Here is a 10,749-nt window from a genome sequence, read left to right as displayed (position 1 = left end):
GTGTGCTTTGGTCACCCACTGCTGTACTTGGCCCTGGAGTGTCCTCAGGGAGAGAGGAAATAAGGACAGGCGGCCTAATGGAAGGCCTCTGTCCCATCACCTCATCCATGAGGCCAAACCAGGGCCAAGCAGCAGCAGTGGGCTTCGCACTGACTCCCTCACCTGACCCTGGACACTTGCAATCCTAAAGGCAGAGGAAATCAGAAATGACAGACAAATATAAACAATACAACTTTTAGTAAATGTGCATTTATTAAATTTCATTCTTAAATTATCTTCTTGACAGCACACATTCTTTGTATCTTTTTTTAAGTTGTCCCACTTCTTTTTGGCCTGCAAGGGGGTGACTTTCCCTTGCAGGCCCATCATCTCGAGAATAGTTAGGGTTAGCTGGCTAGTTGTTACTGATCGCACACAAAAAAATAAGAGAAGAGAGAAAACCATGACAACTATGATAATCCCTAAATCCAAAAGTTTTCACAGCAGAACACAAGAGGAATACGTCTGGACATCACAGGTTCTGTACAGAATGAGGGTTGTTGAAACCGTACTCAGATGAATATGATGTGTAAATTGATTTATTCGTGTGCCTCCATCCCACAGTCGCTGAAGTTTTTACCCCAGTGAAGAGGTGATCGTTTTCTCCTCTAGTTTTAATGAAGTCTGCCGTTTGCTCTTTGGTCCCTGTAAACATATCACAAAAAAGTGGATTGGGGAAAAATGTAAGCGGCAATGAAAAACCACGGGACCCACCATACAAGCTAGTTTACGGACACTTTTATGAAGATTGTTTAAATAAATATTACAAGTCTATGCAAATTCACAACCCTAACAACATAACCGCTGTAAAAATGTAACTTTTGTACCACCAGATTTTCATATACTTACTTTTAAAAGTGTATTCGTCTCCCGGTTTATCTTTTTGTGCCGCCATCATTACGTGAATGAAGTTCTGTGCAATGAATTCTGGGCCGTTCAGCTATCGAGCTGGTGGGTAGCAGACGTCTCCGAAAACGTCGAAGCACTTTTGCAAATATGCGATATCTTGACAAACCGAGCAGATATTTGATGTTTACACAACTACTTTCTCACCTGAAAATATGCTAAAAGTTTATTTTGTGACCCAGAAAGATTAGTATGAGTAATTTTAAAACTTAGTAGCGGCCGCCATTGTTGGAAACTGGAGTTTGGCTGTGAATTCTGGGATATGGTGGGCCACGAAGGACACACCCGACCCATCCTTCAAATTCGGGGGAAAAGGGGCTGCATTCGGAGGAGTCTACGAATTTGGACAGCCTTCGGTGCGTCGCTGTGACGTAATCGGTCTACAAATGCGGCCTCAGGAGGAAGCAGCCCATGAATTTGGACACGACCATGGGTTCACCCACACTCCTGCTCTCACACAAACCTGCTTATGAATGTTTAATATAATCAAAGTTTGGTTTGCTCTCACCTTTCTCAAACTTGGTAAAAAAATGAATCAAACAGTTCAGTTTCATCATTTATTGATAACAGAAATCTTCCTCTCAGGTTTGGAGTCTCTGAGCCAGCAGTGCTCTCTTCCTCACAGCACATACACTATCATCCAATCTGCCCATCGTCATCATCACAGTGTTAACCACCTGCAGAGCAGCTCTCTTCTCTGCAGTCGATCTCATAAATCTCTCACAGAGGACCTGTTCTTAAACAGCTCCTAATGTCATGTGCACACGGTACAGCACAGATTTGTCTGCTTCACTTATTTGTAGCACAGTGGTGCAGTGAACACACTGTCAAGACAAACGATCCAGTTTGAAGATAAAGCAGAATATAATTAATATTAATAGTAAAACCTCGTGTTGTTTAATTGAATCATATAAAATAGTAACTTACTTAAATGATGTAACTCAGTAATAAGAAACATGGAAAAGGTGCTACAGTGAAGCTTGTATTAAATACTACTACTATGGGTAGTAGTGTGAATAGCTCTATTTAAAGCATCGAGAATAACAGAATGATAATAATATAAATGCCATGTGAGGTCAACACCTGAGCTGCTTGTTGCACGCGCAGAGGTCGAAGTGTTGGATGATGGCGGGCTGCAGTTGGTGGAGCTGAGCCCTGTTGACCCCTGGATGGCTGATCCTCGAGAGCCTCTGGAGCTCCAGGAGGGAGAAGTCAAAGTACGTTGATGTTACGCTTTAGATAACAAATATTTAACCCCAGTTTTTCAGACAACACTGTGCATACTACTGTGCTACTCTTATGAAACTGTTTGGCAAAATGATCTAAGTAGTAATAATAATAATCATCATCTCAAATGTTGTCAATCGTGAATGAACGAAGAGTGAAAAGTGCATCAGCTGTCTCCAAAGATGACATTTTCTTTGACCTTCCTCTCAGGTGACTTACCTAACCCACGCCTGCATGGAGCTACAGCTTGGTGAGAGAAGGTTCATGTTCGACCCCTGGTTAAAGGGTCCCGCGTTTGCCAGAGGGTGGTGGCTTCTCCATGAGCCTCCAGCAGATGCTCTGGCCAGGCTTTGTGGTGCAGATCTCATCTACATCAGCCATATGCACTCAGACCACCTCAGGCAAGCTCTGCCAATGCTGCTAAATATACATACAAATAACTATTGCTGCAGATTTTATTTGAAGCAACTAAATGACTCAGAGAAAACACAGTATGGTATCTACAAACTGCTCCAGCTGTTCGGTTCATCTGGACAGGAGCACACACTGTATACCATCATGGCAAAGGGAGGAGAAATGTTCTTAGAGTAAAGGCTGTAAAAGGACTCCACATATACAGGACTGTAATAACGACTCAGGATGGAGAAATATAATAAAACCAAGACCAGATTACTTCCTTTATGATGTTGTGATATGTAAAACCTTAGAAGTGACTGTGCACGTAACAGAATATAATTACAACTGTCACTGAGGTTCAAAAATACATTTCCAGTTTGTTCCACTTTGTAGGATAACAAACCTTTAACATTACAGGATTTGTATTCCTGTAATTGTTTGTAATTAACAACAAGCTCATTCTGTGAAGAGCCATATGAAGAAAGAGGAGTGGCTCACGACTCCACACAGTCACTGTAAATGTCACTTCTGACTAGAAAAGAAACAAAAGCAGTTTTTGGAATATTAAATAAAAGTTTCTTTCTGGTTAGAAACTTCAGAATCTACAAAGAGTTTAACTTTTAGCCTTGGATACTGTTCATGTTGACACGGTGGCGTGCTGACGTGTTGTTTGCTTTGTAGCTATCCCACACTGAAGGTCTTGGCAGAAAGAAGGCCCGATGTCCCCATATATGTTGGTGACACATCCAGGCCTGTGTTTTGGTCAGTAATGACGTGGAGCTCAATCTTCCCCATAAATTACAGAGGAAATAAATCTGGTACAAAGTGAGTTTGTTCTTCTGCTGTGACAGGTATTTGAAGCAAAGCCAAGTGAAGCTGACCAACATTAAAGTCATTCCCTTTGGTGTTTGGCAAAATGTAAGTCACACCTCTATCATGTGGTCAAGAGTATTTACAATAAGCATGTTTGGAAAATGTTGAATTGTAAAATGATTCAATTCAATTCATTTTGGGGGAAATATGATTATGAGGTAAAATGGCTCTTCCTGTCTCACTCAGATTAATGAACACCTGAGGTTCATGATCCTGATGGATGGTGTACATCCTGAAATGGACACCTGCATCATTGTTGACTACAAAGGTGTCATTTCAAATAATAATATTACTGATGCTGTGAAAATCAGTCTGATTAGGATATAAAATGCAGTTTTGATTGCAGGTCACATGATCCTCAACACTGTGGACTGCACCAGACCAAACGGCGGCAGGCTGCCACAGCATGTGGATGTGATGATGACCGACTTCGCTGGAGGAGCTTCTGGATTCCCGATGACCTTCTATGGAGGGAAATACAGCGGTGAGCCTGAGCTAGGTTAGCTTAGTTAGCATTTAGCTCCACACGCACACAGCAGTGTCTCAGTTACAGTCTTTTGACAGACACATGTAGCTCTTTTAGCCACGTAGGAACTGACTTGTTTAACTCCTATGTTGTGATCAACAGTGTCAAAGTGCACCAAACTGCTGAGATGAAGCAAATGTTGACTTGTTTCCAGATTCCTGGAAGGCAGAGTTTATCAAGAATGAGAGGAAGAAGCTGCTGAATTACAAAGCTACACTGGCGAAGTCCCTGCAGCCCAGGATCTACTGCCCATTCGCTGGATACTTTGTGGAGGCTCATCCGTCAGACAGGTAGAGTTTGTAACGAGGTTTGCACAGCACCAGAGATGCATCGATAAAGAGCACAAGGGTTGGAATGACTTTTATGTTCCCTGACAGGAAGAATCCTCACAACAAAGGTAGCTGATCTGATGCAGATAGATCCCAAGGTCAAAGCTGATGTGTAGTTCATCTGGGCAACTCCATCCAATAACTGATCAAACAGAGTCTATATCTGGGATCCTCTTTGTATTTAGTGCCTATTTATCTGTATGAGCTACAGTTTCTCTCTGCAACCACGACTCCACCTTCATGAGCTGCTCCTATTGTACTGAATTGTGTTTCTAACTGACAGTAGTTCAGTTTATCATTCGTTTAAAATGTTCTAGTAGGTGTTTTATTGTTTTAGCATTCTTCCAGTCTCCTGTTGCCACTGCTCCAACATTTTTGAAACGTGTTGTTAGCATAAAACATTTAAACTAAAGTTTTATTCTGTTTGATGCAATACATTTGTGATGTTAATAAGGATAAGATTAACATGATTTTGAGATTCTAGTATTATTTACATCGTACACAGCATCCCAACTCTTCTGCAAACAGGGTTGTACGACACAGTCGTGGCCCAAACTTTGGACAGTGACGGGACTGCTAATGACTGTTAAGTTACAGATGTAGCATTTAAACAAACATGAGACCTAACTTGTTCTTTATGTGTCCTTTTACTTCTGTCTGTTTGTACTGTGTGTTGGGTGTAGATACATAAAGGATACTAATATCAAAAACAGTGCAGAGGACCTCAATGCACTAATTAATAAGCTGGCACCAGCAATCAAGACTTGGACACCGCAGCCAGGTGCTGTGCTGGACCTGGGCCTCGCTCTGAGAGACCCCACCAGCAGGTTGGAACAGCTCACATGTTTATCTGTGTTTGCCATTCTTTGCCACTGTGGGAAAGAAAGAGACTCTTATTCCATCTGTGTAATACAACTACATAAACCACAGACACTTAAACAGTAATGTCAGTAGCTGAAAGGCCAGTGAATAAACAGATTAGTCTGATGGGAAAAAATCCTCACCGTCTGCACTGCCAATGTAAAATTCAAAAGCTTTGGACAGTAGCTTCAGCTTGTCTTTTTCATCTTTATATAGTTTGTATGTGTGCAGTAACTGTATAAAATGACTTTTATTCTTACTGAGTTACAAGCTACAGCTGCTCAATTAGCTCATGTCAATCAGAACATCTGATCTGACTGCATGTCCATGTTATCTGCTGACATCATGTCATTACTTTGTTTCAACTGTTATCACTACAAACAGCACAAGACAACTTGTAAAAACCTAAAATGATCATGTAAATAACACCCAGGTGCTAAATGAAATACTTTCTTTACATAGTGGGGCCATCATCAATCCACCAGCCAGTGCAAAACTCTACAAGGACAGCTGGGAGTTCGACTTGTATGTGAACGAGCTGAACAGTGCCATCAAGTCGGACATATTTAAACATCAGAGCTGGATCCAGTTTTATTACACGTGGGCTGGCTTTCAAAACTACAACCTTGTTGTGCGGGTAAATGTTCTCCTGCAGAGCTGTTTGACTTTTTTTTTTTTTTTTTTGTCAAGAACTGTTCTGCACTCAACATCTGACCTTTGTCTGCATTTACTGTGTTCTCGTGATTTTTCCTACCTAAAAGCATTTCTCTGCTTACTGCTTCCAGAAACCAAATAAAACACACAAGCCTGCAAAAAAGGACTGTAAAAATATTTACTTTGTCCATTTTTATATGGTTGGGGGAGAAAGCATTAAGAAAAAACAAAATAAAAACTATTGTGCGTCTTGAGATTGGACCGACAACCCGCTCAGAATGCGCCCTGCCTCCTGCCCCGTGAAAGCCAACAAGAGCTGGACAATAAGATGGATGTTCAATAAGGAGAGATCATTAGAAAGAACTGAGCATGATTCATCAATGTACAGAATTCAATTAAGATATTTTGCCATCATAGTCTGAGGGCCCATCGCAGCAGAACGTAATCCCAGCAGTGACAGGGATTGGGGCAGGACCACCCCGGGAGTCTGGGTGGAGATGAAGGTGGAGGTTTGGATGGAGCTTGAGTAATATGGGAGAGGCTGAGATGGGGAGGAGGTGGGTTGCATGAACGCGACTGCAAGGGAAAAGAACAGATGAGATTTAAAGTACGTGGAGCGGAGGATGATTGGCCTTAAAAAAGACGATTGGACTAGACCAGTGATGTCACAATCAGGCTGTGACAGTGACGTGAAGCTGAGCCCCAAAAACCTGGGAAGCAGACGGATGTATGACTAAAGATCTTCCGTGCTGAACTTGTCCACCAAGCAGTGAGCAGTGTGATTATGAATGAAATCTTTTTTTTTCATGCACATAGTAGTGATGTGTGCATCGTTTTACTTTCCGTTAACCTTGTAAACCGTAAACCATAAAACCCAATGAAGAATGTAGAAGTTCAACAAAAAAAGAACTGAGACGTTTTCCGGCTAAGCCTCCTTGTAACTATGCTATGATAGAGACGGGCTTCCAGTGTTTTAAAGCAATAAATACGTGTTTGTTTGTTTGTTTTTTTGTTGTTGTTTTTTAACAGCTGAGCAGAAATTTTATTTTTATGTTGTTTTTTTTTTTTTTTGTTTTTTTTTAATAATTCCTTTTCCTCATGCTACAGCAGCCTCTGTGGTACCTGAGCAGTAGCTGATGATACGCGTGCAGGTAACATCCTGCAATGATGAAATCTAAAAAAACAAACAACTCGCTCTCTGCTCTGATCCCTCATCACCACCTCGCTTCCTTCTAGCTGTTAACGATCTCCTTCTCTCACTCGTTTTTTCTTTTGCATTGCTGTCTCACTCAGAGTGTGTCTCCGTGTAGGTCATTGAAACAGACGACAAGTTTGAATGCATCACTGACGGTTATGACTATCTGGTGGACTTTCTGGATCTATCGTTCCCCACAAAGAGACCTGACAGAGAGCACGCCTACTTGGAGGTGAGTCCCTAAACAAACAGATAACAGGATGTGAATAATAGTGATTTCCTCCTGACTCCCAGCGAATCGTGAGGAAATGATCACGTCTGCCATCTAACATCTGAAAAACTCCTGTTCTGCCTGGATACTTTATTTACATGCTGTTATGCTCATGCTGCTTCGTTTCATCTAAGATTAAAAACAGGATTGGAGTGATGAGGTACGTGGTGCTGCACGGCTGTCTGTGGGACGACCTGTACATCGGCTTTCAGAACCGCGTCAGCCGAGACCCAGACATCTACCACCACAAGTACAGACATTTAATCTCACGGATTCTTTGTCATGCTGTAAATTGTTCGAATAACTATGTTGCACTTTCAGTGTTTTTGAGCTAAACAAGAAGACTTTCATTGATAAATATCTATACACACAGATTTATTTACACATACACACATACATACACATATCTGATTATACACACAGATCAAAATACACAATACTATTTAGCAAGATATAATTTTGATGCATTTTACTTTATGTAGGAGGAGCACTCAGACACACATGTTGTTACAGCATGTTTATTTTGTTAAGAATATTCGTTGCCATTTTCAAGCCTAATAACTCTTAGCTTAGCTATCACAACCACGTAATGTTGTAAATGGGAAATCCTTGATGCTGCTCTCTTTTGACTGACTTCATAATTACCTGCATGTGATGTATTTAGGGTCCGTGTCAGTTACAGCTAAAGAACAGTATCTTAGGCTACATCCACAAAGACACTGTGCTACTGTGAATGTATGAACTTTAATCACCTCGTCTTGGCCTCTAGGTTCTGGAAGCACTTCCAAGCAGAGCTGCCACTTTGCAGGCCAGACTGGGAACAGTTCCGAAAACAGGTCTTCACCATCGATGAGTCGACCATACCTCTCAGTGATACAGGGACGGGAAATAACTGTGCCCTGTCGTGAATTGATTCTGCTTTGATTCTGGATATGTAAAGATCCAGTTACTGATTTCCTGATTTGATGTAATGCATATTAACTATGCAGTTGCAATTGGGCCTAGGTCACCGCTTTACATTAATGAGATAGCAAAGTAATCAATCAGATGGCTGTCAGGTAAGGAACTCAGCTCAGGGTCATCAGTCTTTGATAGACAAAACACTGATTTTGCACATTTAATCATCTTTCAGATCAGGAAAACTGTTTACAATCAATTTCTGTGAAGTATAAATCTATGTTTTTACCTTAACAATGCTATGTAATTGATGGTAATAGAAATGACATCTATTTTGCTATTAATGTGCGTACTCACCTGAACCACAGAACATGCTGATTCAATAACTTCTGAAAAATAGGAAGCACATGAGTTGCATGAATACAAGAAACAAGGATGGCTACTAAGCTATGGCGTTGTTTTTGTGCCTTCTGAGCGCACGTAAAAAAATTTGCAAGTGCAAGTGTTGCATTTTGAGGAGAAATTTATTAAGCTTGATCATCTGTTGTTGGAATTGATTTAATATTAATTTCTAGTGTCAGCTGATGTTTGCTGGAGCCACAGCTGTAAAGCTGCTGGTCATGATGTCGGTTTGGATATGTGGTGAAAGGGAAACATGAAGGTGATACAGATCATACATATACCAACAAGGCAGTGTACATCACTATCACAGCAGCGTTTGTTTTCATTCAAAGGCTTTATGGTTTTTCCTATAATACCTGGTGGGCCGGTCTCAATGCCCGGGCCAATTTTTTTTTTTTTTTTGTCCCAGTCCGGCCCTGGCTGACCAGTAGACTTGTAGTCAACACCGCCTAAACCAAGACCAAGACCAGAGGATACTGAGACCAAGACAAAGTCGAGACGAGACCAAGACAAAGCTTGTACTACCAGATGCTCCTTCGTATATATTATAATGATATTATCCTATATCCTCGCATGTGATTGGCCACAATATGGAGGGATTGGAGCATAGCTGAGCCACTGTGTGAGAGCTGAGCAGCAGAAAGGAAATTAAGTGAGGAGCCGGCTCTCGCTCAATGGGAGTCGACTCTGATTCACTACAAAGCACTCTCTAAGCACGGCTCTTAGAGCTGATGCTTTTGGCATGACACATTATCTGTACGTTACGTTGTGTGTCATGGATACTGTTGACTCCAAATCTCCCGCATGTCGATCATCTATGGACCAATGTTATGGCGTTATTTTTGTGCACTATTCTGAGCGCACGTAAAAAAAAAAAGTTTGCAGGTGCAAGTGTGGCATTTTGAGGAGAAATTTATTTTGAGCGAAGAAAAGCTAAATTTGAGATGATGAGATGAGATAGCCTTTATTTGTCAGTTGCAGGTCTTTTGCCCACAACCGAGATGACAGACCTTGCCGACCGTACATACAATACACAAACATCACATTGGGGAGACAGGTCAGGCTAGGTAGCGAGGAAAAAAACATCGAAATGTGTAACACAAAGGATAATACAGGAATGCACAGATATCAACACACCATAGCACAATAAACACAGACAGCAACATGGGAAAGAGTTCCAGTGTGTACATCTGATCTGGGACCGCTGCAATCTTCGACTGCGCCTCCAGCTGACCCGATGTCCACATCAGAGGGGAGGTAAGCGTTGGAGGTGGCGTTGGATCCGGGGTAGGGAGGGTGATGCGTCAGTGAGTGCTTATCAGATATGTGTATGTGCGTGTCCATAGTGTCAGTGTACACCAACACCACAACACCACACACACACACACACACACACACACACACACACACACACACAGCAGCCCCTCTCGCTCAGTTTTTGCATTTGCGCTTCGCTCGCAATGTGTTGCTCGCGCTCTCAACATTTCTGCCCGTGCGCGCTCAACTCTTTCTCTACACCGTTATATTTGTGCCACAAAACCAGCCAATCACAGACTTGGATACAAAAAAAATCAGATTTTTGCCAGGGCTCTAGACTAACTTTTTGCCAGTTAGGCGTACCGGTACAAAAGTTAGGCGCACTCACATTTTTCAACCACATCGCAGTTTTGCATGTGCACTTTTCTGGGGAGAATTGCAGTCCATACAGACAATATTCATTTCTAAATTATTAAGTAACAATCTTGTGCTTAAAGTGCTTTGTCAATATTGTAGAAAATGTTGAACTTAATCATCACATTGGCTCCTCTGATGACCTGTTTGCTGCTTCCTGCTGCTGAAAGGCCGTGGGGAGAGGGGACACTTGGGCATTTATCGCTGCATATAATGTGTTTCTGGATACACTGCTGCTTTTTCAGCGTTCAGAAATTGATGGCATCGTGTCAGAGCACTGGCTATGAATTTCAGGCAGATCAGGCCTTAACTTAACAAAAAAGTTATCAATAGTTCTTTTCATCTTTTCTTATTACCCACAGCTACATCCACTTCTGTCAGGCCTAGGCTGTTCACTAGTGCTGGGTATCATCACTGATTTCTATAATCCATTTGATTCCAGTTCTCAAAGTCCTGATTTGATTCAATTTAGCCTCAGACAGTCAGAAATATTATAATTCTG

The 10,749-nt window shown here is 41.7% G+C and overlaps 1 protein-coding gene across 1 annotated transcript in view; it reads left to right on the top strand.

Annotated features, from left to right (window-relative positions):
- cmah (cytidine monophospho-N-acetylneuraminic acid hydroxylase) overlaps window positions 1–8,939 on the top strand; it is a 16,532-nt gene extending 7,593 nt beyond the window's left edge. Inside the window, exons 4-15 of the mRNA XM_042213215.1 lie at window positions 2,053–2,162; window positions 2,383–2,573; window positions 3,250–3,330; window positions 3,420–3,486; window positions 3,628–3,709; window positions 3,788–3,925; window positions 4,122–4,257; window positions 4,980–5,123; window positions 5,620–5,794; window positions 7,122–7,238; window positions 7,412–7,527; window positions 8,047–8,939. Coding sequence (XP_042069149.1) covers window positions 2,053–2,162; window positions 2,383–2,573; window positions 3,250–3,330; window positions 3,420–3,486; window positions 3,628–3,709; window positions 3,788–3,925; window positions 4,122–4,257; window positions 4,980–5,123; window positions 5,620–5,794; window positions 7,122–7,238; window positions 7,412–7,527; window positions 8,047–8,185 — 1,496 coding nt within the window. The 3' untranslated portion in view covers window positions 8,186–8,939. The remainder of the gene's footprint in view (window positions 1–2,052; window positions 2,163–2,382; window positions 2,574–3,249; window positions 3,331–3,419; window positions 3,487–3,627; window positions 3,710–3,787; window positions 3,926–4,121; window positions 4,258–4,979; window positions 5,124–5,619; window positions 5,795–7,121; window positions 7,239–7,411; window positions 7,528–8,046) is intronic.
- Window positions 8,940–10,749: the final 1,810 nt, after the last annotated feature.

This window comes from Haplochromis burtoni, unplaced genomic scaffold (genome assembly GCF_018398535.1).
Source record: "Haplochromis burtoni strain Fernald_Lab_line unplaced genomic scaffold, NCSU_Asbu1 Contig_427, whole genome shotgun sequence".
Lineage (NCBI taxonomy): Eukaryota > Metazoa > Chordata > Actinopteri > Cichliformes > Cichlidae > Haplochromis > Haplochromis burtoni.
Note: the sequence above shows the minus strand (reverse complement) of the source record. Positions and strands in the feature narration are given on the sequence as shown.